Here is a 27,716-nt window from a genome sequence, read left to right as displayed (position 1 = left end):
TGCATTACTTTGCATATGTTAACAGTGAATTGTGGGGGAGCAAAGAAGGGGTAATGTAGTTAGAGCAGCAAGCTAAGAAACTGCTCTTCGTTTCCTCATGGTCTTCCCTAGTTTTGATTTTAATTATTTTGTCATTGACAGAGGTTGCCACTTTACTGTTCATTCTCTTTTCTAGGTCACAAATGAATATGTTAAACACAAGCCCTAGCACAAAACATTTTGGCAGACCACTGTTAAACTTTTGCCTAGTTGACAGACTATTTAGTCCTTCCCTTTTTGTCTTTGGTCCAGTTCTAATTCACTTTTGCCCCATGACTACTTAGTTGCTTAACCTCCTTTGAAGGACTGTGTCAAAGGCTGTTTGAAAGTCCAAATATATTGATCAGTTTTCATCTATCTGCCATTGCTAGCATGCTGAAAGGGCTTTAATAAGTGGTATGAGCATATGCCATTTGTGTTTACCTGTTAATATTTGCGTAGTTAATCAGTGGCAATAAAATGCTTTAATGCTACTTAAAGCACCAAATTACAGCATGTTTAGTACTTCAAATTCAACATTCATGTGGCTGGCATCTGGGCAGCTGCCACTCCAAATGTTAAATCATATAAACGCCACTGTTCTAATTCTCTTGTCTGAAAACTTCCAACATCCACAGACTTATGGATGGAATGATATGAATTTGCACCTTCAAAAAGAATTTCAGAATTTTACACTTATGCAAAATGAGTGAAGTTAAAGGAACACTGCTGACTTAATAACACGCCTGTATAATTCTTTATCTTCTATAGTTCCAGGTAATACCTATAATTACTGTTACTGCAAGACACACAAATGTCTTCAGTTTGTTTTTTGTGCCTTTACAGTGTTGTCTGTACTTTCTGTTTTCCCTGTTTGTATGCGTGTTTCATACAGGAGGGATAGCTCAGTGATTTGAGCATTGGCCTGCTAAACCCAGGGTTGTGAGTTCAATTCTTGAGGGGGACATTTAGGGATCTGGGACAAAAATCTGTCTGGGGATTGGTCCTGCTCTGAGTGGCGGGTTGGACTAGATGACCTTCTGAGGTCCCTTCCAACCCTGATATTCTATGAAAAGAGGAGATGTGATTGAATCCAAAGTATTGGTGATGGAACTCTGGGAGGTGTAATGCCTGAAATTACTTCTAACTTTCTCTTTTTTTTAATAATTGATTTCTAATTGGTGTCTCTTAACTGTACATACTACATGTGGCAAACATCATGTTTTGGTTTCTTATTACGCGGTTCTGGTTATAATTCCATAAAAGTCACATCTCTTTATGTGTATGCCCACATAGTCAAAGGTGATGCCTAAGAGTGTGTCTACACTGTATGTGTACACTACAAGCACGACAGCAGCACAGCTGTAGTGCTGCAGCTATGCCTGTGTAATGTAGACACTTGCTACAGTGACAGAAGGTTTTTTTTCATTGTTGTGATAAGTCTACCTCCTCGAGCAACTGTAGCTAGGCCGATGAAATAATTCTTCTGTCGACCTAGCTCTGTCTACAGTGGGGGTTAAGTTGACCTAACTACCGTACACAGGGTGCAAAATTTTTCACAGCACTGAGTAACGTAGGCAGACCTAAGGTTTAGTTGTAGAGCAGTCCTGCAGAAGGATCTCTGAGAGTGGATCCTTGCATCTGAATGGAGTGCCACTGATTTTTGGTGGCCTGCATGCAGGCAGATCATTATGCCGAGTCCCACTGGAGTCACAGGGAGTCCATTCAGATGTAAGGGTGTGTGTGTGTGTGTGTGTAAATGAATATATGGGAGAGGGAGAGAGACAAACGATGGACCCCCTCCATGGGATTGGTGAGGCCTCAGGAGTATGTTGCTTTTGTGTTAGCTCAGAATCCATCAAAGTTTGTTCAGGAGGTCTTACCAGTTTTCAATACGATACAATAAATATTATCAACACTTGACAAATGAATTCCTTATTGGCAAGTAGGAATCTTTTCTAGGGGACTGTGGGGAATCAATGCTGTTAACTTCTGTAGAATCTTTGCTCTCTTCTTCATGCTATGGTCCTCAGGTCCATTAGAGTGGGTACTTGTGCCTGCTGGGCGGGAAGAACTAGACCTGTCAGTCACTGGCAGCTGAGGAATGCTTCTCCCTCTGAAGTTCCCATCATTTGTTTCTGTCTCCAGGCCATGGCCAGTGGCTCCTCCAGCCCTCCTTGCTGCAGCTTTTTGGAGGGAAATTCCAAAGTTTATTCCCAATTTTTAGACTGGCAGTTCTGTTTTAAAAATGTGTAATCCCCAGCTTTGTGCCAGAGCAGTCTTTGATTTTTGGGGAGACCATCCCCCCTCAGCTCTCCTTCTCCTTCTGAGGCATTTGCAGCGGTTGGTGCCCCTGCAGGCTTCAGCAAGCAAGTGAGGCTGGGAAAAGCCACAGGCAAAAGGAAGGATGTTAACCCCCGGCAGGAGAGGAGCCAGGCAGGACTGGGAAGAGAACAGGCTGCTTGCCCTGGAGCCATTCTCCCCCATCTTCATGAGGAAAATGAAGCCCGAAGAGCAGCGCACCAGATGGAAGATCACTCCTGAGTCCATACAGCCGGTGCCAATTGCCACACCTTTGACAATGGAATTCAGCTGCCACTTCCCTGTGGGTAGCGGGTGGAGGATACCAGACACAGCATGGATTGTTTTGTATAGCTCTCAACATTAAATGTTTTCTTAGTGCATCAACCTTATTCAAACCCCATGAGGTCATAGAGCATGACTTTGGAGCCTCGTTCTGCTCCCTATCGCGCTATCCAGATTAAACCCCTACAGAAAGCGTTGTCCTTTCCTATCTATTAGAGTGGGCCTCATGACGGCTACTATCCCAATCAAACCAGGGCTTTTTTATTTGAAGTGGTGAGCTTTCTCTGATGAGACCCAGTATTGTACTTCTACTTTGGACAGGTAGTCTGCACAACTGTCATAGCATTCCTCCTTCAGTTAAGCTTCAGGCCAGTTCTCAAGAGCACCGACATTCTCAGGGTAGAGTAGTCATGTCTCCTATATTGAGATCTGCTAGACAGCCATTAGCTCACCAAATTCTGCATAGTGGTCATCTGATCTTAGCGAATGACATTTCCTTTGTTTTGGTAGAAGTCTTCTCCACGCCTTAGTGTCCAGGGAAAGATGGAAGAGAGGTAATACATATAATCTAACTCATTTTTGATGTCCAAATTTAAAGGATGATCCTGTCTCCCACCCTGGAGGCACACTACAATGGGATTTTCATAGCAGAGTGAAAACCAAATCAGTCTTGCCTGTTTTTATGCTTCCTCTTTGGAACTGGTAGGCAACAGTAAAAATAACACGAATCAGGTCAATTTAATTGTGCTGCTGCTTGGGAAAGCAGAACCAGACATGGAAGTAACTAAATTGTACATTATAAGACATAAACTATCTTATTCCTTTAAACTGCATGGTGTCTGGCTGTGGGGTATGTGGTGACCCAACTATTTTTTGCTGGTAGTCTTGATCCTGAGTGTAGTAGGTGTTGGTAAATTTTTCAGGCTCTGATTTTTGTTCCTTTAAGACCTCTCTGAATCCATACTTTCCCCTCTATCCCCATCACTAAAAGTTTTGTCCATACCAAGTTAATCTCTTACCTTTAAAATTGCAACCTTCTCTGGCTTCCCATCAGTTCTCACTCTAGGTGTAGAAGAAGCTGAACAGCTATTCCTCCTCTCCTAAAAACATTCCTATCCCATCATTCACCTTCTCCCCCGGGATAGCAGGGGACTTGGGAGTTTGGGGTTCAATTCCTTGCTCCACCACAGACTTCCTGTGTGATCTTAGGTAGATCTTTGTCCCTCAGGCCATCTGTAAAATGATAATAATAGCACTTTCCTACTTCAGAGGTATTGTGAGGCTAAATACATAGAAATTATAAGGTGTTCAGATACTATTGTGATGGGAATCATGTAAGCACTCAAAACTCTTTTTATCTAAAAGTATTTTAAAACCATCAGCAAGTAAATATCAGCAATTTGTGTTAAACTGCAGCATGAACACAGTTGTCAGATTTGTGATACTTAGAATATCAATTTCTTATCAAGAAATGTCTGATGGTTTACATTCTGGGCTTGGTATGTGTCGTGTTAAATCAAAGAAAAAGAAATGAGTGGAAGTGAACAGTTATAGTGCTAGCATAATGCACAAAAGGATGAAAGCAGGATAGATTGATTTAAGTCACCAGGTGGAAAGCCTCAATTTTTAATCAACTTTTCCATTTGTACTTCAGTTATTTTCTAAAGAAAGGTGCATTCTCATTAGTTGATATAGCCATTAAAATATGTTGATATTCAAGTAAATAGAGCCTTTACACTAGGGTCTGGTCTACACTACAGAGTTAGGTTGACATAAAGCAGCTTAGATTGACCTAAGAGGGTACACTATAATGATATATATTTATTTAAGCAACTATATAGCTTAATATTTTCAGATTCTTATATTGGAAAATGAATGATATATTGCTTTTATACTAGATAATTAACTTTTTGCTCATGATTTGTGTCAAGCTATATTAGGATGGTAACTGGAATTTAATTAAACACACAACAGTGTATGAAATTTATTTGTATTAAATAAAACAACCATATGTTTTGACTACATAAACTTCTATTATCAAAACACATTTCACATTTACAACTGTATGATATATTAGAGAAATTAACTGATTATTTCAGGTCCTCCTGGGAAAATTTTCAAATATGCCTATGTGAAAGTGACTGGAGTGGAAGTTCCTGCTTGCCTAAGGCCTGGTCTACACTAGAGTGGGGCCGGGAGACGATCGAGCTAAGTTAACCAACTTCAACTATGTGAATAATGTTGCTGAAGTCGACATACTTAGATCGACTTACCGTGGTGTCTTCACCGCGGTGAGTCGACTGCTGCCGCTCCCCCGTCAACTGTGCCTGTCGCAGCGGTGGAGTACAAGAGTCGACGGGAGAGCACTCGGGGGTCGATTTAGCATGTCTAGACTAGACATGATAAATTGATCCCTGCTGGATCGATCACTGCCCACCAATCCGGCGGGTAGTGGGGACATACCCTCAGGATCTTGAAGATGACATTTCCTAAGTGACATCTACTAAGTTACTTAGGCTGACCTTTTGTGCCATATTTATAAAGCTTGACCTCAAAAGCTAGATGTCTTCCCCCTGATTCTTACTTTATAATATAGGAAAGCAGTTTTTAACTCAGTTTTTGATAGAGGCTCATGGATTCAGAATATTTTTTTTTTTTATGTAAATGTTTTAAAAGTTTATAAGAAGTTTAGGGCTTAGCGTATTTTGTATTAAATTCAGATTTCATTTTAAACAGGTTTATTTTTAAAAAGAAATATTAAGTTCAATAAAAACATCTGATTTAAATAAGAAAATCTGATTTAAATTTAAAAATATCTGTTCTCATCCACTCTGGATGAAAGTTAATAATAATAATAATAATAATAATAAATGGAGATATCCCATCTCCTAGAACTGGAAGGGACCTTGAAAGGTCATCAAGTCCAGCCCCCTGTCTTCACTAGCAGGACCAAGTACTGATTTTTTGCCCCAACTCCTTAAGTGGCTCCCTCAAGGATTGAATTCACAACCCTGGGTTTAGCAGGCCAATGCTCAAACCACTGAGCTATCCCTCCCCCAAGTGCTTCGGAAACAGCTAGCTCTTCCTGTCAGGTCTGAGACCTAGCATGAATTTTAGTGTACTCATAGCATTCGCGTGTCTCGCCATTGGTGGTAGAATTGGTTTTGTGTTCATGCCTCATCCAGTTCATCTCCCTGGCGGTGCTATATTGTTCTCTGCAGTTCATCTCTAGTGTGTTGTCCAGTTTAGTTTTAACTGTTCCAAGTTATAGGGCTTCCCACTAGGAGACTCTTCTGGAGCGTAACAGGGCTCACTTTCTGGAAATTCTACCTATATTTATCTCTTTTTAATTTTGTTTAATTGCTGCTAGTTAAAATGCCCCCATGTAACAACCCAAAGAATTCCTCTCACTCCTTGATCTTCACATCTTCCAAATGTGTAGACTATTATATCATTCCCTTTTAATTGTTGTTTAGCTAAGGTATAGATACTTAACTCTTTTTTTTTTTTTAAGAACATCCCTTTAACTCCTGATACTTTCCTTTGCTATTCTCTGATCTCTGTCCAGTTATCTCTTTCCTACAATACAGTGCCAAGATGTGAATACGGTACTTACCCAATACTGTATAGGGATGGGATATACCTCCATGATGTATGGTATGTCTTGGATCTTTGTATAATTTCTTGGATCTCTGCACTGTTTGCCTTCCTATTTTAATTCCATTTATGCAGTCCTTTAATTTGCTTCCTCGTCATTAAAGCCAGATCTAACGCTGTTCCTTATAGTAACCCATTAGTTCTAGCCATTATTTTTTCTCATTACCCATTTTTATGGGTTCAGTGAGTTTCCAATTATTGCTTATATGGTCCAGTTAACGTTTGTCTAATTTGTTTCCTTCAATATTTTCTCTGTTTTCCTACACACAGGAGTTACAGGACTACTATTTAAAAGACTTGTATGATATATTTGAATGTTATCTAGGTTGCTTTTACTAAAAGGTGCAGCTGGGTGCCACCATGGATTGTAATCACAATAAATTACCAAAGCTAAGCAAGAACAGGCTTAGTTAATATGAATGGGAGGACCTCCCTGGGAAATGGAGGGTGCAAGAAGTTAGTTGTTTCTACTCAGTGGTTAACACGATTCCCTCAGTCAGTATTGAGCCAGTGCTCCAGCCTAATGTAATGCTGCACTGTATGTCTGGATGACAGTAAAACAAAGGTCCTGAGTATTCATGGTCATTGAAGTTCCTGGGGCATATTTTATAAAAGGGAGATTACTGATGATACACACTGGCCAGATTCCATTTTGGGTGACTCTATTCTATCTCCTTGAGGTCCTCCTGAAATATCAATTGGATACAGGATTTCCTGACTCATTCTGTATATTTCACTGTGGACTGCTAAATATAAGATACTCTATATTTAAAAATGGCTTGTGGAAATGAAAAGCTAATTGCTGTGCTGTTTTCCTGGTGATACGAGGGAGAGAACTGCAAAAGATACAAGTTCGTGAATTGAAGAAATGCAGATTTTTTTTTCTGAAGAATTTATGAAGTGATGCCTGTATTTTGGTAATCTAGTAATGATCTTAGCTTTTCAAGGATTCTGAGCTGTGTTTACTGCTCAGCGTGGTCGAATGGTAAAATATCGTATATACAACAGAAATTTGCTGTTTGATTCCAATTTTAATTTCCCTGTTGGCACTTTGATATCATGTTGATGGGTGCCCAAGAAATTATGCCTGTATTACAGGTAAATTGCTATTGACTTTCTAATTCTTTAAAAAAAAGAAAAAAAAATATTAATCAAACCCTCTACAGGTCTCTCACCGTCTGAATTATATTGAAGCTTCTCATCCTACCCTTCAAACCCATGCATATGTTAGTTTCCACCCACTTTTTTTTATCCCTTTCTTTCCATGCCCTTTATCCCTTCTGTCTCGCATGTCACATAATTAACCTCCCACCCTTTTGTTTCCTTTCCCTTCTCTCCCTCTCCTTTCCATTCATCCGGCTCCTTATGGAAAGAAACCTCTGCCTGCCCCAGAGCATCACATGAAGTTTTCTCTAAGAGAGGGCCGCCCCCACATGATACAGCGAACTTAATCCAGCTTTTAGGCACAAGCAGGTGTCCACTCTTTCTGGTGTGCTTGAATACACGCCATTCTTCCCACTTTCTTCATACGCATATTAGACACCCTGAGCTTGCACTGCAGCTCTGACTGGATTGCCAAAAGTTAAAGGTTTGATTAGAAAAATAAGTACTTAGAACTTGACATATTTTTGAAAGTGACAAGATTAAGTCACTTGTGGCCTAATAATAAACAAACTGAAAGAAGATTCAGGCACTTCACCTTCCACCCAATCTTTGATTTCACAATCTCATACTTGTGTTTTCTTTTCCGTATTGCTATGTGCAAGATCCACACAAATGGAAATACGTTGACAGTGACTATGCAAAATGCTGTCAGACATGCAAAGTAAAACTGTTGGTTTTTTTCTTGAATCGTTTAGTTAAAGTAAACTTAGAAGTTACTTGTAATAATAATTGGTATTCCTTTTCAAAGATCTGTTTAAAAATGCTGCTGCCTTGCCTGTTTTTCTAGTTTAAAGTGCTGGTATGATACAATACAGATTTTTAATGGAAGAAATGTGATGTTCATTGTTACTGATCACAAATCTAAAACTAAAAAAAACGTTAACTGCAAAAGTGTCCTTGCCACGCTGTCACATACACTCTACTTGAACTTACTATTTTCACTACATTAGAGTCAAAATTGATGGCTTTTCCTAGAGAGAGAGGAAGAGAACATTTTAACAGTGGAAAGGACCCTCATGATTCATAAATCTCTCATTCATCCTTAGTACAAATATATATACCAGGGTAATTTAGAAATGTTCAAGTCACACTGGTTGCCCTGCCAAAAGTTTAATGAGGTATTTTTTAACTTCTTTAGTACCTTTCCCTCATTGGAAACCCTGCATTTGTTGCCCTAAATGTGTTACAATTAGTGCCATTTTTATTCCATGCTTAGATTTTTCTAATGGCCATATATTTTGTTGAAAACAGACTTAATTGTCTAGCTTCATTTACTTTATCCTATCACATTCTCCTTCACATGTTTTGTAGAAGTAACTTTCCAATTCAAAAGTGAATTAAAGGTTTATAAAATCTAGGTTCTGCAAATTTATGGGAACCCATTTATTCTACGAAATATTCCAGCTAACACCAAGCTCCGTTCTGGGTTGTACCCATTTATATCTTTCAGTTCCTTTCATGTTCTTTCTTCAGGCTCATCTTTAGACTGTCATATCTTTGTTTGGCATGACTGAAACTGTTGTTCGGAGCCATGTACACTTGTGGTAGTTTATATATATGTTTGAAGGACTGAAAAATTGTTCTGTGAATACACATGCAAAGTAATAGACTTCTCAAATTTTCCATAGAAATTTGAATTGCCTATTGTATTTGTTGGATTGTTTGCAGATATGGTGAAACTCTGCCCATGGGAAATATAAATAAGAGGACTATAGAATTAATATTTGCATAAACTTGTTTTCATATGGGTACAGTACTGTATTTGGACTTCCTTGGCAAATAAAATGCCACTTTGGAACAATGCTGTGTATTAAAATGGCCTTGCGAAATTGTCGTGAAAATTTGCAAAGCAAGGTATGAAATCTACTTGCCTTCCCTTTACCATGATGACAGATTAAACTAACACTTAGGTTAAAAAAAATTACTCTGCCTGGGTGAGTATAATCTTGAAAAAGCTGCTTTTAACAAATCAACTAGATTTTAATAATTTGTGTGTGATGTTGGGGAACCTGTGATCAGGGAAGGCTTTTGGACTCGTGCTGTTCAGATGAATAAAGCTGGGTGGGGTGAGAGTGCATACTAGGTGGGAGGGAGGATGAGGGGGGAGCAGTAGGGGAAGCACAAAAGTGGAAAGCTTACAATATTTTCAGTAAGTTCACCTGATGCATGCCAGGATCATTTAGACAATACCATGCGCTAAAACAATGCAGGGAAGTCGTATCTAAAATTTGAGTGATGGCACTTCCTCTCATTGCAAGACAGCCTGAGATGTAAGGAATGTACTCACTGATAAGACTGTAGCAAATAGTTTACATGAGCTTCCATTTTATAAATATTTAGAGAATTAAAGGTAAAACTCTTGCCTTAATGTACATCGTTCTCTTTTCTGTGTTCTCATATCAATCTGAAGTTTCCAGCCTTAATGGGCTCTATTCTGAAACGATTTGCTTTGTCAGTTATGAGCAGGTCTTTCTTTACATATTCCTTTAATTCAATATTTTTATATTTGATTCTTCTTTTGCATATTTCTTAGGATACTATGAATCATTTCATACTAATAGTCATCTTTAAGAAATTGAGATTTACATGATCTGCAATAACTGCTTTGGGAAATCAGAGCATTTAAGAGCCACTCTAGAAAATTATAAAGACTTAGAACACAGGGCCATATTCTAAAGAAACTTTACCCTGCCTTTTCAGACAACATGGCTCTCTTGCATTGTTTGTGGGGAGGACAAGATAATGGCCAAGTTAAAATATTTACAATACATACAACACAAATATTTAATTTAACGGGAGCTTCTTCCACCCCTGAATTCTGTTGAGGCTGACCTACTGCCCACTTTAGGGATGTGCCACAAGGTAGAGAATGGGTATCTTTAGCCTGCTGAGGTCCTATAATCTTCTCTCTCCTTATCTGATGGCTCTGCACCCCTCCTCTCCCCAAACTAATGATCAAGACGAGATTCAGTATTATCTAGCCTTGTTTAAAGGGATGCATCTACTGGAATAGGGAATAGTCTTCTTGACACTAGTCGTTGGGCTGGTGACTCCCAAGGGGAATTAAGAATGAAGAGATCCCATAGGGTATGCCCTTATCCTGCAGTCAGATCGGCATTGGGTGTCTTTGCACAGCCCTGTTGACCTCAGTAAGGATTCACTTGGGTGCAGGGGGTGTGCTTCTGCAGCACTGGTTGTAAGACTGGAGCCTTTCTTTGGGGATCACTGACTTTCAACCAGATCAGCTTTGTTTATAACTGGTTCAAACTGGTGGTTGTGCCATTGCTAAGCATGATCATGTTAGTAAAGCAGCTTGTTAAAGAGGTACTCGCTTCAGATAAGATGTATCTGCTTCTGAAGAACATCTAAAATGGAAGCAATCTAAATTTGTCAGTGTTTATACTAGTTGCATTTTCAGGTTTGCTGAGCTTTAACAGTGAAAATAGGCTAGTTCAGGGGTAGGCAACCTATGGCACGTGTGCCGAAGGCAGCACGTGAGCTGATTTTCAGTGGCACTCACACTGCCCGGGTCCTGGCCACCGGTCCGGGGGGCTCTGCATTTTAATTTAATTTTAAATGAAGCTTCTTAAACATTTAAAAACCCTTATTTACTTTACATACAACAATAGTTTAGTTATATATTATAGACTTATAGAAAGAGACCTTCTAAAAACGTTAAAATATATGACTGGCACGCGAAACTTTAAATTAGCGTGAATAAATGAAGACTCGGCACACCACTTCTGAAAGGTTGCCTACCCCTGGGCTAGTTACTTCATCAGTATCTAATTTCACATTCTGGTTCTCATGCTGGAATAATGCTGCTGTGTCTGGGGTTTTTGCACTGCAGGAGAGTGTTTAAATATGTAAAGCATAGTTTCTTTGGTAGTGTTTCTTGGAATAAATTGGACTTCAAAACACTTGAGCATAGTTTGATTCTTCCCATTTCCTTTTGGCAAGTAGTTTGAGGGGAGTAGGTATTTGTGTGAGACGAGTTCCTGTGGCAGGTGCTATATTGAGCTGCAATATTGGTGAGAATGCCCCAAATTAACTTGCACATTTCACAAGCTGCACCTGTTTGTTCAAGGTTTTATACAATTTAACTCTTATTGGCAATCCTTGAATAATAAGGTTCTGATATTAGCATTATATCAGGCATATCTGGTTTTTGGTCTGATGTAATCTGCAAGTACATGTTTCTCTGTGCTTTATATTGTCAGGTGGTCAGACTCCTGTATTTTTATGCATCTGCACTTTTAAAGAAAAGTATAGGTCAATATTTAATTCGGTAACAACCGTACATAACTTCTGCTCCTAAAATCTGACTACATCAGGCAGGGATAAGATGCTGAATTTGCACTCCCTTCAGACCAAGCCTGTTTGCTTAATTCCTGTTGCCTTACTTAAGGGTTTACTCACTGTTGTTTTGCACTTTGTGAAGTAATTTATAGTATACCCATGCAAAGTGGATGTAAAAACACTACCCAGTCAGTATGGTAGAGTCATTCTTTATCGAATCTGTGCAGGTGCACTACTTTCTTATTGTGGCATCTGGTATCATAGATTAGTTGTAGTTCTAAAATGTGACACTTATTTTTGGTCTTCTCTTCGTGTTATCGGATTGCATGTTCTACGTATCTGAATACAGCCAAGCTCAGTGTTTAGGCAAATGCCTTCAAGTTCTATTCAGCTAAAAACTGGAGATCTGTGTTGGTAGCAGAGCTCTTGTGTTCAGATGTCACACGTCCCAGCAATCTGTTGCTTCTGGACCGCACTAAGAACGTGCTGGTCCTACTGAAATCTGTCTTTAGAAATATGCCTTGGTTAGTAGGTGTATGGTAAGTTTTAAACCCTGATGAGGGAAGAGTGTTGCCTGCGGTTAGCTTACATGATTAAATCTAAAATGAAAATTGTATAACCTGTCTTGAGGGATCAGAGGGAAGAGCATGGGGAGAGAAGGAAGGAGTACTCTATGCTTGTGTTAGTGCCCCCAAAGTGTCCCAGGAGTTGCTTTTTCAAAAAAAGCAGCTCCTTAAAATAACAAAACTTCTGCTATTTGAGGATTTATATTTGCTGAAAGAATTTCTGATAAAATATGCTTTGTATTCTACCAAGATTAACCATATTTTTTCTGTTTCTTTGCCATAAACATAAGCAACATCTAGTATTACTCTTCGGTGTGATGTAGTATTGTAATATTACCTAGGCACATGTGAGGTTACCCAGACTGTAGCAAAATCTAACCGGATAAAGTGCTAACGCAGAAAGAGGCTTGGAGAAAAGGTGTAGCCTTTTTACTGAGAACTGTTGAAGTCTTGTTTGAATGAATGTAGCTTTGTTTATTTCAAGTGCATGTTGCCCAATACTAAATCTCTGCTTTGGTTTCTGTCCTACAGGGAACACAGTGAGTAACCTGATTTTCATTCTACCTCCAATATATGGTGCGATTCAGACCTATAAAGATGGCCTTGAAAAACGATATTTAGCTGCATTTTTTTGTCTCACAGGTATGTGTAAAACTAGATTTGCACTTTAATTATACAGGGATTTCAGATGAGATATGTATAGTCAATATCAGAACCTTTGTTTGTTATAACTTAAACCTCAGTTCTTTATATAATCTATAATATCTTGAGATGATTATTAGTATTGTTTAGGCCAGAAATCAAATTAGAATTCACAAAATAACTGTCTGATGTAGTAAAATAAGCCCTATCTGTCCTTGTGTCCTAATCCAATGTATACATTTTCATAGACTGTGTCCCTTTTATGCTGGTTTACAGAAGCTATGTTGTGTGGCCCATATTTACCAAACAGTTTAACACTGTGTTAGTCTTTTAATTTGTAACACTTCTCAAAGCATAAATAAAACAAGTGGGCAAACACCTTGGAGGAACTGAGTGAGTGCAAGGTTTCCATCTATTTTGCCAGTTTTAGTGCTTACCTTTTACTGGTTTGACCTGCATCAAGCCACTTAATCACAATCACATTCAAGGCATTCTCCCAGTAGCTAGAGGGCACTCTCCTCTTTACAGAGCTGTGTAATATTAACCTGTAGACTGGCTTCTAAGTAACTCAAATAACTGTGGTGTTGAAAGCATTTAAAAAAAAAAAAAAACCCTGAGCTTAACAGCTCCTTTCCTGCCCTAGGGAATTGAAAACAATGCTCCCACTCACTCTATTTCTTACCAAACAGGGAGAAACTATACAGTAGAACGTCAGAGTTATGAACACCTTGGGAATGAACTCTGAAATGTTCATAATTCTGAACAAAACGTTATGGTTGTTCTTTCAAAAGTTTACAACTGATCATTGATTTAATACAGCTTTGAAATGTTAATAAGCAGAAGAAAAATGCTGCTTTTACTTTTATTTTTTTAGTAGTTTACGTTTAACACAGTACTGTATTGTATTTGCTTTTTTTATTTTTTTTAAATCTCTGCTGCTGCTTGATTGCACACTTCCAGTTCCAACTGAGGTGTGTGGTTGACTGGTCAGTTTGTAACTTGGGTGTTCGTAACTCTGAGGTTCCATTGTATTGCAAAGTGGCCTCAAATTTGACAGTCCTCTAAATGTGAGAGCATGTTTCCTCGTCTGCAGAGGCCTTCTCTTAGCTGGCCGAGTACGATCCTGCCCGATCCCTGGGTACATACTCTGGAGCAGGGGTCGGCAACATTCGGCACGCGGCTCGCCAGGGTAAGTACCCTGGCGGGCCGGGCCAGTTTTATTTACCTGTTGATGCGGCAGGTTCGGCCGTTCGCGGCCCCCAGTGCCCGTGGTTCGCCGTCCCGGGCCAAGGGGGGCGCTGAGAAGCCGCGGCCAGCACATCACTCGCCCGCGCCGCTTCTCGCCGCCCCCATTGGCCCAGGACGGCGAACCGTGGCCAATGGGGGCCACGATCGGCTGAACCTGTCGCGTCAGCAGGTAAATAAAACTGGCCCGGCCCGCCAGGGTGCTTACCCTGGTGAGCCGCGTGCCTAACGTTGCCGACCCCTGCTCTGGAGGCTAGCCTGAGCATCCGCCAGTGCTGCTGTGTTTAAGCACTAGCTTGAGTATGTTTGCCCAAGCTAGGAATTACACCTCCCAGCTGCTGTGTAGACATCCCCAAATGTGAAATTTACTTCTGGCATGGAGAAGCCTGTCTCGAGTGAAAGAATCTTGCATTTGTCCTTTCATCCCCCCCAAATCCATAAATACTCTATCAACTAAACTGAAATAAAAGATGTACACAGGAATCACTTCATCTCTACTAATGTAGCCACCGCTGTTGTGAAAACTGGCAACGCTAACAGAGTACACACTATGCCACAGTCTGCCAGGAAGGGAATACTGTATACTACACTTGAAATGCTACAGCTTCAGTGCTGCAGCTGCACCACGGTAGTGTAGACACTACCTGTGCTGATGGGAGAACCCCTCCGGTTAACAATCCACTTCCCTGAGAGAATTCTTCCTTTGTCCTGGTGTTGTCTGCACTGGGGGTTGGGTTGGCTTGGCTTAACTACGCTGCTCAGGAATGTGGATTTTTCATACCCCTGAGCGACATAGTTAAGTCGACTTAATTTTCTAGTGTAAACCAGGTCTAACTTATAGGACGGTTTAGAGAGGCCAAATTGTAACTACCTAGTTGAAATTTGGCCAACATACACAATTTAGTGCTCTTGTAAAAAGTGCCATGGAATCCTCAAAAAATGGCCACTTGTGATCATTGTGCTGTATCAAAACATCACCTTCAGCCTCACGACATCCTTAATACTGTGGACTATTGGTTCATTGGAAAAGTAAGTGCCACCTGCTGAATTTCTAGTGCCACTTTCTACAGCACGTAGGTATTGGCTTGCAACATTAGCTGTGGAGACTGACCATTTAGAATTGTTTCCATGAGTGTGGGCATGGCCTTAAGAGACTAGCCATGGGCAGCAGACACTCAATTACACTCCAGAGTCTTGAGGATTTGCTTTGGTCCTGAAAGCCCTTGGCCATTGTGGTTGCAAAGAAATTGTTACATGAGTATAAGCAGTGCAGAAACATCTGCATGAGTTTGCAGAGAGCCTGAAACACTAGCTCTGAGGTGTGAACTGCCTCACTGGATGCTAACTCGTATGCCAGTGATTCTTTAAATGTCAACACAGTTAACAACCTCACTGTTAAAAATGTGAGGAACAAGAGGAAGTATCAAGATCTACACCAGGGTTTCACACTGTGTGCATGTATACATGGGGTTGCATAGAATTAGTTGTTGGGATGCAGAAGATGTAGATCTTTAACAATACATGGTGTGAGGAACAGGCCAATGCTGGACCTTAAATCTGTTTTAAGATTGCTCTGTTAAAGAATGAAACTGGTGACTGAGTAAATAAACTGAATTTTAAATACAATAGAAATGTGCTAAGAACTCTGGCACCTTTTCTAAGATCAGAGGGGTAGCCGTGTTAGTCTGAATCTGTAAAAAGCAACAGAGGGTCCTGTGGCACCTTTAAGACTAACAGAAGTAATGGGAGCATAAGCTTTCGTGGGTAAGAACCTCACTTCTTCAGATGCAAGTCTTGCATCTGAAGAAGTGAGGTTCTTACCCACGAAAGATTATGCTCCCAATACTTCTGTTAATCATAAAGGTGCCACAGGACCCTCTGTTGCTTTTCTAAGATTGTAACTGAAAGGTAAACCTATTGAAGTGAAGATGTGCGGAATGTCTCCTCATAAGGAAGTACCAGAGGAAATGCATTTGCTTGCAACAGCCATTCTTTATTAACACTCCTTACAGTCACTTGGTCACAGATGAACAAATACAGATGCAATCCATAAAGCATGCAATCCTTAGTCCAAATCCGTTAAGTGAATTGACTTTGGGTACCATGCTTCATTAAAAGGCATTTAACATAGATCCTGTACTTGCTTTGGCTTAGCAATTCAGACTTTTTGTTAATGTTCGAAAACAGTAAAGCAGCAGAATTGCTATGAAGTAAAGATAAGAGCATTATGGTTTTGTTTCAACAAATTAAGATTTTAATACTTAAAGATTTTGCTATTAGTAGGTATCAAAGGCAAACATTGAAAAGACGTAATGTGTTGAACTCTTGGAACATACTGTAACATAGGGTTACCATATTTAAACCTTAAAAAAGGAGGACACTCCACTGGGCCCTGGCCCCGCCCCCGCCCCCACTCCACCCCTTCCCCAAAGTCCCTGACCCAACTCCGCCCCCTCCCCTGAGCGCGCCTCATTCCCCCTCCTCCCTCCCAGCCACGCGAAGCTGCCTGAGCGCTACTGGCTTCATGGATTGCCGGGCAGCCCCCAGACCTCCAGACCCTGCGTCCCCGGGGCGGGCTCTTCCCCAGCGCAGCCGGAGCCCGGGAAGGGAAGCGCCCGCCCCGGGGGTGCAGGGTCTGGAGGTCTGGGGGCAGCTCGGCTCTTCAGCTACACAAAGCTGAGGTGTCTGGGAGGAGCAGCAGCAGCCACCGCCGCAGGGGAATCTGCCTGCAGCTCACAGCCTGCCGGAGCCAAGATAAGTAGGGTACTGGGAGAGGCGGGGGAGTATTTTCCCGGACATGTTCGGCTTTTTGGCAATTCCCCCCCCCGAACGGGGATTTGAGTACCAAAAAGCCAGACATGTCCAGGAAAAAACGGACGTATGGTGACCCTATGTAACACCCAGAAAGCACCCCAGTCCAAATCAGCCAGTTCCCGGGGACCTGATGTTTAATCTAATTCTCAAGCATTTAGCTGGTTCTGGGTTTATCTTTCAGTGTTCTGTCATACCATAGCATCCCAGGAAGTATGTATAGTCCTTTTGTTTATTTCTTGCCCTGAGATTTTTACAGCTGACATCTACTTCCTCCTTGAGCAAAACCCATTTGAACTAGAGAAGCACCCATCATTTTACATATGTGCTAGCATCTAGATTTGGTGAGAAAAGGAAAAAGGGAGTTTCTAACCAGCTATTTAAATAGACTCCTCGTTGTTCATATTAGATACAAAGTTTACTGAGTTACACTTAAATTCTTCTTTGGGATCCAGAGCGCTATTTTAAGGGTTCATTTCTGCTACCATTCAGTTTGCGGGGGTTGGATTGTCATTGAACTCAATAGGAGAAGAAATAAGACTTTTAACCTTTATTGGAGTTGCCACCAGAATTAGCCCCAGGTTCCACTTGATATTGCAATGCCTGATTAGAATTTGACCTGTTAGAGAGTCTCTGAATATTTTCCCCATGTACTGCTTATTTTCTGGGGATCATGTCTATAGTACTTTCATATTGCTCATTCTAGAAGAGAATTGATCCAACTTTTTGTATCAAGCACTTCTGTAGTTGTTTTGAACTTAATCTAACCTTTTTCCTTATCTCTTCAAAGTATATGTCTGGTATCTATTGGTCCTACTTTCTCTTATCAGAGGTGTTGGACTTCAAGAGTGTACATCAGAGGCATAGTTCCCAGATTTGTCCTGAAATTTTGGTCAAAGATTGAAGTGTTTTATTTTGTGATTTAAATTCTCCTCTATAATTATTTTTTGGCATGTTTAAGCAAGTTCTAGTGCTAAATCACTCAAACTGTGCCAAAGATAAATGAATGCCAAGGGAGAAAGGATTCTGCACTCCAGCCACAGATTGATAAGAATTTATAACCAGCCTGGAAGACTTGGCTTTAAATGAAACTTAGAGGTGTGTGTGGAATTAGTTAGTAGAACCTTTCAGTTGAGGGGTCATTCACCTATTCCTAACCAACAGCCAAAAAGAGGTCTACATGGAGTAGCTGGGACCACTCCTGTCCCTAGATTATGGGGGGGAAATGCAAGAGAAGAAAACCGTAGACGGATAATATTCTGTGGGGATTTTTTTATATTAAGGTATCTATGGATTAGTATTTAAAATAACTTCACACACAACCAAGAAATGAAATCCGCGGGCAATACTTGATAAAGGAGTTTTTTATTTTTATAATTTTTTTAAGTTTAATTTTGTTGGATTGTTTTTTAAAGTAGTCCCTACACAATAGAAGCAGTCTAATAAAGCATCGCTTATCATATAAAGTTTCAGATTTTTCCTGAAACTGCTTACAAATACATATCCTCACAAACATTTTTTGCATCCATTCTGAGCGGTGAAGCATGGGAGAGTTCATGTGACCTGTACACGTCCTTGGCTAGAGCCCATGTATAATGTCAAATTCTTTCCAGTTGTAGATATTGCTTTGGAAGTCTCTTTTAGAGAGCCATGTGAATAACAGCCCTGCATAGCCTGAAATTTGTGGATGGCATTACACTTACATCACCACTCAAACAAATAATATATCAACTGACAGTTAAATATCTGCAATTGCTAGTACCAAGCAATCTGTATTAATGCTTTCAGAAATAAAAGGACTATGTTGCTCTAAATATAATATAGCTTAGTGTGATCTTACATTTCCAGCCCTTTTCAATACTACTTTAATTGCATATATTTTAGGCTAAATTCCACTGCTCTAAAACAGGGTGTGTATTCTGTACTTATCACACAGTTTAGATATGCCCCTTTGTAATTTGAAGTGGTGAGGATCATCATAAAAATGTTGAGGGGTGACACAGTATCTGTTTAACTACTGCAGCTTGTTGTCTCCTTTAACTTTGAAAAGCTATGTTGCTCCTATTGGTTGCCAAGACTTCTGAATTAAGAGGTTCCAGCTGGCTAAATTCTGTATGGTTACTGACCTCTAGTCTGTTACATGCTCGGGAAACTCTTGTAACAATGTAACCCTGACCTCTGCTTCTTGGATCAGAACCTAATTGTCTCTGTTTCTCAATATGTAGATGACCACATGGGAAGCTTATTTCTGTGGCAAATGTTTCATTCCTCTCTTCCTGTTTGTTCCCAGTTCGAAAATACTCTACTTATTTGAGGAAGAACTTATAGAATGTCTGATTGTGGGTTTGGTTTTTATGAAGTGAATACTTTTCTAAAAGTGCCTAGATCATGCAAGTCTTTCTGTAATGCGAGGCAAGGAACAGGGAACATAAGGGTGTTGTGCTGGAAGCAAGAGTAGAGGCCACATGTGGACACAAATAAGGTTAAGTACTAGGCTACTTTAACTACTCTACCTTAGTATAATTACTCTTCTTTACTGAGCGGAAATAAATCTCGAGCCCTTTGCTTGCTTGCTATGTTATTTCAATTGCATGGTTTAAAAAGAGGTGGGGTATGGATAAAAAATGGGTGCTTCTGAGGAAATGAGGATTTTTCTGTGATCCTTGGCAGACATATGAGGTGCTCAGCTACATGCTTCCTTTTCTAGTTCGTAGCATGCTCATTAATGTCAGATCAGGATTCCATGACCTGCTCATCACGTCAGACCATATGCTTATATGCATCGTGTGCAGGTTCAAGACAGAAAATCAAGTACTGGTACCATTTCACATCGGCCATTAGATAACAGCTGTGGCTCTCAAACTGTGATTGAAACATTTCAACTAGCTCCACAGCAAAATGTTTTGTTTTGTTAAATGGCTTTTTGACAAAAACAGTTTTGTGGAATGTTTCTATTTTATCTGGTATCAGAGGGGTAGCCGTGTTAGTCTGAATCTGTAAAAAGCAACAGAGGGTCCTGTGGCACCTTTGAGACTAACAGAAGTATTGGGAGCATAAGCTTTCGTGGGTAAGAACCTCACTTCTTCAGATGCAAGAGAAGAAGTGAGGTTCTTACCCACGAAAGCTTATGCTCCCAATACTTCTGTTAGTCTCAAAGGTGCCACAGGACCCTCTGTTTCTGTTTTATCTGTTTTTATTTTCTGGTTAAAACCTTTGAAGCAAAGTGGAAATGTGTATTTTTGTTTAGAAAAATTTCATTTTTTGTGGTAACAGGAAAATCTTTAAAGAAAAAACGAGAGTAAAAATCACAGATTTTTTTTTTTCTTCCTCCCACCATTTTATCTTCCTTTTTTACCTTGCTGGAGAAGTGGGAAAGTTTTAAAAAATTTAAAACTTAAAGGGAGAGAAAGTAACACTTCTTTTTTTCTCCTTCTTCTTCCCCCCCTTTCAGAGAGGGGACAAGGGATGGGGGAAATAATGAAAAATAAATTAAAATTTTGAATTTGAAATGAGAATTTTCATTTTGAAGGGTTTTTTTTGTCAAAAAAGAGTTTTCATTTATTTCAAAAATGTTCACAAACTAAATTTAAATTTCTTCTTGCCCTGTTTGGCTGAATTTGAATTGGCAGCATAGAGATGTAATCATAGAAATGTAGGGCTGGAAGGGACCTCATGAGATCATCTAGTCCAGCCTCCTGGACTGAGGCAGGACTAAGCATACCCCGACAGGTGTCTGTCGAACCTGTTCTTAAAAACCTCTGATGACGGGGATTCCACAACCTCCCTTGGAAGCCTGTTCCAGAGCTCAACTACCCTTATAGTTAGACAGTTTTTCCTAATATCCAGGGGTCACATGCGGAGCCACATGCGGCTCTTCAGAAGTTAATATGCGGCTCCTTGTATAGACACCAACTCTGGGGCTGGAGCTACAGGCGCCAACTTTCCAATGTGCTGGGGGGCGCTCACTGCGCAACCCCTGGCTCTGCCACAGGCCCTGCCCCCACTCCACCCCTTCCTGCCCCCTCCCCTGAGCCTGCCGTGCCCTTGCTCCTCCCACCCCCTGAGCCTCCTGCATGCCATGAAACAGCTGATTGGGAGGTGCAGGGAGGGAGGGGGAGGTGCTGATTGGCAGGGCTGCCAGTGGGCGGGAGGCACTGGGAGCTGGAGGGGGACGGGGGGACGGGACTGACAGGGGAGCTGCTGATATATTACTGGGGCTCTTTGGTAATGTCCATTGGTAAATTCTGGCTCCTTCTCAGGCTCAGGTTGGCCACCCCTGCTAATATCTAACCTAAATCTCCCTTGCTGCAGATTAAGTCCATTATTTCTTGTCCTGCCTTCAGTGGCCATGGAGAAAGATTGAGCACCATCCTCTTTATAACAGCCCTTAAGATATTTGAAGACTGTTATGAGGTTTCTCCCCTCACCTGTCTTCTTTCCTCAAGACTAAACATACCCAGGTTTTTTTTTAACCTTTCATCATAGGTCAGGTTTTCTAAACCTTTTATTATTTGTGTTGCTCTCCTCTGGACTCTTCCCAGTGTATCCACATCTTTCCTAAAGATGACATACCACCCTTACTTCTGTGCTGCTGCCTTCAGAGCTGGGTGGCTGGAGAGTGGCGGCTGCTGACTGAGGGCCCAGCTCTGCAGGCAGCAGCGCAGAAGTAAGGGTGGCAATCCCACACCAGGCCATCCCCTTACTTCTGTGCTGCTGCTGGCTGCGGTGACGTCTTCAGAACTGGGCCCCCAGCCAGCAGCTGTTGTTCTCCAGCTGCCCAGCTCTGAAGGCGTTGCCGCCGCCAGCAGCAGCGCAGAACTAAGGGTAGTAGAACTGCAACCCCCTCCACAACAACCTTGTGATCCTGCCCCCTCACACACAACTCCTTTTAGAGTTAGGACCCCCCCACAATAACTTTGCGAGCCTCACCCCACCCCACACACACACATTCTCGCACAACTCCTTTTTGGGTAGGACCCCTACAATTACAACACCGTGACGTTTCAGATTTAAATAGCTGAAATCATGAAATTTATGATTTTTTAAAATACTAGAACCGTGAAATTGACCAAAATGGACCATGAATATGGTAGTGCCCTATGTATTGGTGAAGCACTCCTGGTGTAGACATGGCCTTAGTCTTAGATCATGAGCAGAGTGGAATGGGATCCTTGCCTGCCCAGTGGATATAGCATGATGCAGCAAATCAGCATCCTGTAACTTGCAAGCATGACATCCACAGTGCCTTTTTCAGTTTAGAAACTTGCTGAAACTGCAGTCTTAAAATACTGTGATTTTTTGTTTGTTTGTTTTTGTTTTATTTTGGTAAGCATGTTAGGGGCATCTGTGCTTGGTGATGGACAAATGCTGGGTATGCTTATAATTAAGGATACGATTTAGTCAAGTATTTTTAGTAAAAGTCATGGGCAATAAACAAAAATTCACGGCTCGTGACCTGTCCATGACTTTTACTAAAATACCTGTGACTAAATCTTGGGGTGGAGGTGCCGGGGGGCATGGGAGCTGCTGCTGAGGGGGTGTCGGGCGGCACCAGCTGTTGGGGGCTGTGGACCGCGGCTGCCCCGGCCGGCCGGGTACCGGTTGACCCTGGAGCCAGCCTCTTGGGTACCCTGGGGTGAGCCACACTGGCCCCTGCAGGAGTCACGGAATCCGTGATTTCCACGACCTCCATGACAGATAAGGAGTCTGACTTATAATTTGCACAAAAGACTGTAACTTTTTGTCGTGTTAAGTAGTTCCTTTCACAATTACCTTCCTTTGAAAAGGCATATTTACCTGCTATCTCGGCACACAATTTGGTTTCTTGCTTGAGCACAGTGGCTTCTCAGCTGAGTGTTGACTGGATGTCCTTTTGATTGATGATGATCTATTTGGCTGCTGTGAACATATACCAAAGTCAAACAGTAAAACTAACTGATGTACTATATGGTAGCATCAATCTTCAAGACTCTCAATATGCATACTTAGAGTATATGGATTACTAACTGCTACTGGGATGGAGCAAAAAAGCCACCACCATGCAAACAGAATTGAATTTAAGGGGTTCTCTTAGATGGACAAAATATACTTTAGATGGCTTTTATCAGGACTCTAGAGTGACATTATTACTTTTGCATAAAGTTGACATGAGCTCTTATGACCAAAAGTATTCAAGGTCTGGATTTTCTGTCTCATCCAAAAAATAGTACCCTAAGCACAATTCTCACAGCTCTGTTCTAGGGCACTGATTCAGAGGGGAGAGTGCCACCTACTGAATAACCAGCCCCACATCATGCAGCACCCTGGATTTCTCACTGAGTTCTTGCATCCAAATACTGAACAGATCTGATCCTGCTTTATTTAGGAAATCTGACATGATTGCACCAAGACAGGGTATTGGTACCTCAGTTATAGATTTTATTAAAATAGTGCATGTACAGTGCTTGCACCTAAAGCATTCATAGTTTTTTAGAATTTAACAGACTCAAGAGCATTTCTCATTTTAAGCATTTTAAGGAATATCTTTCAACCCAGTATAATCTTTCATAATAAAAGAAACCCCAAGGTTCTACAACATAGTCCTTACAACAGTTTTGAATGTATAAGGGCTCCAAAAAAAAATCTGAAATAACAGCTTCTAATTCTGTATGTGTGGAGTGGGATTATAATTGGTTTTCTGGATTTATAACTTTAATAACCTACAACTAACAACATACTTTGTTAATTACAAAAACAAGTTGAAACCTTGCATGTCATGTTTCTGCCCAAGGTGAAATGTATAGCTCTTATAAACTGAAAAGGATTTTATAGAGAAAATACGGATGTAATCTTGACTACAGTGACACTAACTGGTTTTGGTTTCCAAATTGAATGACAGTCAGAATGTACTGTAGGTGTAACCAGATACATGGTTAATTTCCCAATTAAATCTTAATGGAGTTGGAATAGATGCTGGTCATGATATGAAAAGATTCTCTAAAAAGAATGTGTAGATGCAGGTGCACAGTGTTAGGTTTAAATGAGTAATCGTTTTAATTAAATTTCAGTTGGGAACAATGGAAGTGCATATGCTTACCATAGACAATGGTGTCCAGTTTCCCCAGAGCACTAATGAAGTTCAGATATCTATGACAATACATTTTAAACAATATGGTTGGACTGCAAATGTGACTATAAGTAAGCAGTTACACGCTTAGCAATTCCTCTTCAGTAAGGAGACAGGGACCTAGTAATACTAGTCTGACAGAGCATAAAAAAACAAAACACCTCTAGATAAGGGCTCTTGCACATCTGATAAACTTTACAAACGTCAGTATATTTTATAGAAAGTGATCTATTTACCCATTACTGAAATGTGACTATTATATCTTTAGAGTGGAGTGCAACACTACAGAGCAGTTTAAGACAAAATGAAAAATACCTTAATTTGAAACTAAGGGAGAGTTTTAGGTAGAAAGGTAAATGTCTGGGTATATACACAATCTACTCTTTCCCCATACCCCCAAAAAGGGAGATTTTAATGGCAAGGAACATGTCTTGTCACATTTGAAAGTACTAGGGGAGACCACCAAACCCCTGCCAAACTTAACCCCCTGCCCCACCAAGTCTTATCTAAATGGAACAATTTCTAAGGCTTTGTCTACACTACACAGCTTTTAGCAACACAGCTGTGTTGCTAAGTTGGGCAGTGTAAACATTGTTTGTCGGCACTTTTGCTTACAAAATACTTCCACCCCCTACGAACAGGGTTCGCCTTGTTGATAAGAGAGCACTCCTGCCAACAACAAGCCGTTTACATTGCCACTTGCTGCAGCAAAACTTTTGTCTTTCAGAGGGGTTTTTTTTTAAAGCACCTGTGAACAACAAAAGTTGTGTTGTTCAATTGGCAGTGTCTCCACTAGCAGCACTTTACCTGTGTGGGAATTCTGGTATACTATACCGGGAAAGTGCTCCTACTGTGGACGCAACTTATACCAACAAAGCTACATTTTTACTGATATCCGATTCCCCTCTCCCTGCGCAAAACAAACTCTATCCATAAAAGCATGGCTTTACCAGTATAACTGAGGGCAAGCCTACACTAGAGCACTACATGGGCGCAGCTGCACTGATGCAGCTCCGCCACTGTAGCACATCTGGTGACGACGCACTATGACGATAGGAGAGCGCTCACCCATCAGCATAATTACTCCATCTCCGTGAGAGGTGTAACTTACTTCGCTCCGGGGGGGTGGTCTTTGTGACACTCCTGCGCGACGTAAGTTACATCAACTTAAGCAGTAGTGTAGACCAGCCTAACTGTACACCAGGGGCTTCTGCCCACACTGCTGTATTGGTCAAGGGCCACACACAACATAGCTATGCTGGCTGAAGTCTGAGTGTAGACACGGCTTAAGACTCTGTCTCCATCAGGCCTAAGAAAAACAAGGTAGATGATATCCAGGTAAGGTGGTGTCTTTAAACTAACGTCAGAAGTAAATACAGAGATCCGAGGGCAAATTTATCAAATGAAAAAAGCAAGGTGCATATATCAAGAGCTTCGTAGAAGTCAGAAATGGAAAAGACCTGCTTGTCTTTTCTGAATAGTTCCATTAGGTTTACATAAACTGCAATCCACAGCTGCACCTGACTCTAATTTTGAAATCTGAACTCAAAACCTGTTTCCCGTGGCCTGATAAAAAGATTCTGTAAATTTGGGCTTTTAAAACCTTTTAGCTAAACATCAACAAAAATATCACAGGTTTGTGGTTTTTATTTAGCCACAGAAGACAATACTGTGTAACACAGGTGCCGACTTCCCCTTTGCCCAGTGGGTGCTCGACCCCCCCACCATTCCACCCCTTCCCCCAAGTCCCCACCCACCTTGCCTTTTCCCATCCCAACCCTGCCCCCATTCCACCCCCTTCCCCCAAGTCCCTGCCCTGCCTCTTCTCCCCCCCCCCCCCCCCCCGAGAGCATCGCATTCCCTCTCCTCCACCTCCCGGAAAGTCCTAAGCGCCGCCAAACAGCTGTTAGGCGGCAGGGGGCAGAAAGTGCTGGGAGGAAGGGGTAGGAGAGGGGATGCGGTGCTCTCGGGGGAGGGGGAGGAGGAGGCTGGGAGCGGGGAGCTTGGCTGCCGGTGGGTGTGGAGCACCTGCTAATTTTTCCCCGTGGGTGCTCCAGCCCTGGAACACCCACAGAGTCGGCGCTTATGCTGTGTAACTATTTCTCGTCATCTTTTTTTTAATGGATCTAATACATTTAATATTTGGGAATACAATACTCTTGTGATCCTAATGCTCAGTGCTCTCCCACCATTTCATGGGAAAGAATGCTGGGGGAAATAGTCTCTTACAAAAAGTTCAGTGGGATCTTTAAAGACCAAGGTGTCAATTAAAAGGCATTACAAAAACTGGATAGATGACTGAAAATGTCCCTGTCTGCAATATTTAAAGATCTGTTGTCAGTGAAGTTAATTTGTTAAGATAATATACTGTGATGTGTTTTTAACAAACGTTTATGCTAATTGTGTTTTTGCTTTGATTTCAGCTGTTGGATTGGGATCCTGGTGCTTCCACATGACCCTGAAGTATGAAATGCAGGTTAGTACTAAACAGCAGATGCAAATAACCTTGTGCAGGTAAGTCACTATTGTCCCCAAGTGTGCATTTGGTGGGTTTTTTAAATTCTGTAACCAAATCATAGAATCATAGAATATCAGAGTTGGAAGGGACCGCAAGAGGTCATCTAGTCCAACCCCCTGCTCAAAGCAGGACCAATTCCCAGCTAAATCATCCCAGCCAGGGCTTTGTCAAATGCCTCTGGTGATTTGCTTTTCCCTCATAGGAATCAACACAGGTGGCTGTGCACATACCTTTTAAGTCTGGCAGAGCCGGCAAAGCACTCTCACTCTAAAGGTGGACAAAATGTGTCATTTTAGGGATTTGTTCTTAGCTAATCTAATTTTGTTAGATTTATCTGTAAAATAAATTGACCTATTCCTTATAAGTCACTGGACATGACTCCTTTCAGCATAGATCTAGTGTGAGCCCTACTTTGTTAGCCATTGGTACTGATGTGCATGCAGGAATGGATACTGGTTTCTAAATTAGTACTGTAATCAATTGGCTATTTAGTAAAAGGGATGTTACCTGTTATGAGATTGTTACAGAGTTTTCATTTGTGATGCTGTAATGTTAAACGACATTACAGCTTTGACTTGCTACTGAACATTATTGCCTAGGATTATTTTGTCGTCCATTGGTATCCCCATGTATTGCTTAATTTTGTAGCAGTATAAAACTGCACTTCGAGATGTGCAACTGCCCTTGGCACTGAAGTCAAAACTCTGTGGAAAGCAGTAATTGTTGGCTGCTTCTCCATTTGGGAATAAGGTTCTTCAGCAATGCATTGTTGGGAAAGGAAATTCTAGTCTCAATATAGCTTCATTCCCAAGAAGACTTGAAGGGTTTTGTCCTAGATCTGAGAACATGAGACACATTCATCCTCTTGAGTCAAGATCAGGATGGTGATGGCCTCCATAATCTTCTCTCTTATGTCCATGGGATTTGTTGGAGGCTGTCAGCCTCAGTGATGCATATTGTCTGTCATTGAGGTCAGAATGTATAAAGTACCTAAGCTTTGCATCTGCAAGGCCACTTCTAGTACAAATTACACCACAGCACTCAACGGCTAGCTATAGAAGCAGCTGATCTAAATGTGAGGGATTCACAATTACCCCTGTTACTA

The 27,716-nt window shown here is 41.1% G+C and overlaps 1 protein-coding gene across 3 annotated transcripts in view; it reads left to right on the top strand.

Moving 5' to 3' along the window:
* ACER3 (alkaline ceramidase 3) overlaps positions 1 to 27,716 on the top strand; it is a 71,283-nt gene that overhangs the window by 9,343 nt on the left and 34,224 nt on the right. For 2 of the 3 annotated variants that reach the window (XM_005290545.5, XM_065581748.1), the window contains 2 exons: positions 12,822 to 12,932; positions 26,517 to 26,569. In XM_005290545.5, coding sequence (XP_005290602.2) covers positions 12,822 to 12,932; positions 26,517 to 26,569 — 164 coding nt within the window. The remainder of the gene's footprint in view (positions 1 to 12,821; positions 12,933 to 26,516; positions 26,570 to 27,716) is intronic. The other variant, XM_065581747.1, reaches the window with a different exon arrangement.

This window comes from Chrysemys picta, chromosome 1 (assembly GCF_011386835.1).
Source record: "Chrysemys picta bellii isolate R12L10 chromosome 1, ASM1138683v2, whole genome shotgun sequence".
NCBI classification, from domain to species: Eukaryota; Metazoa; Chordata; order Testudines; family Emydidae; genus Chrysemys; species Chrysemys picta.
Note: the sequence above shows the minus strand (reverse complement) of the source record. Positions and strands in the feature narration are given on the sequence as shown.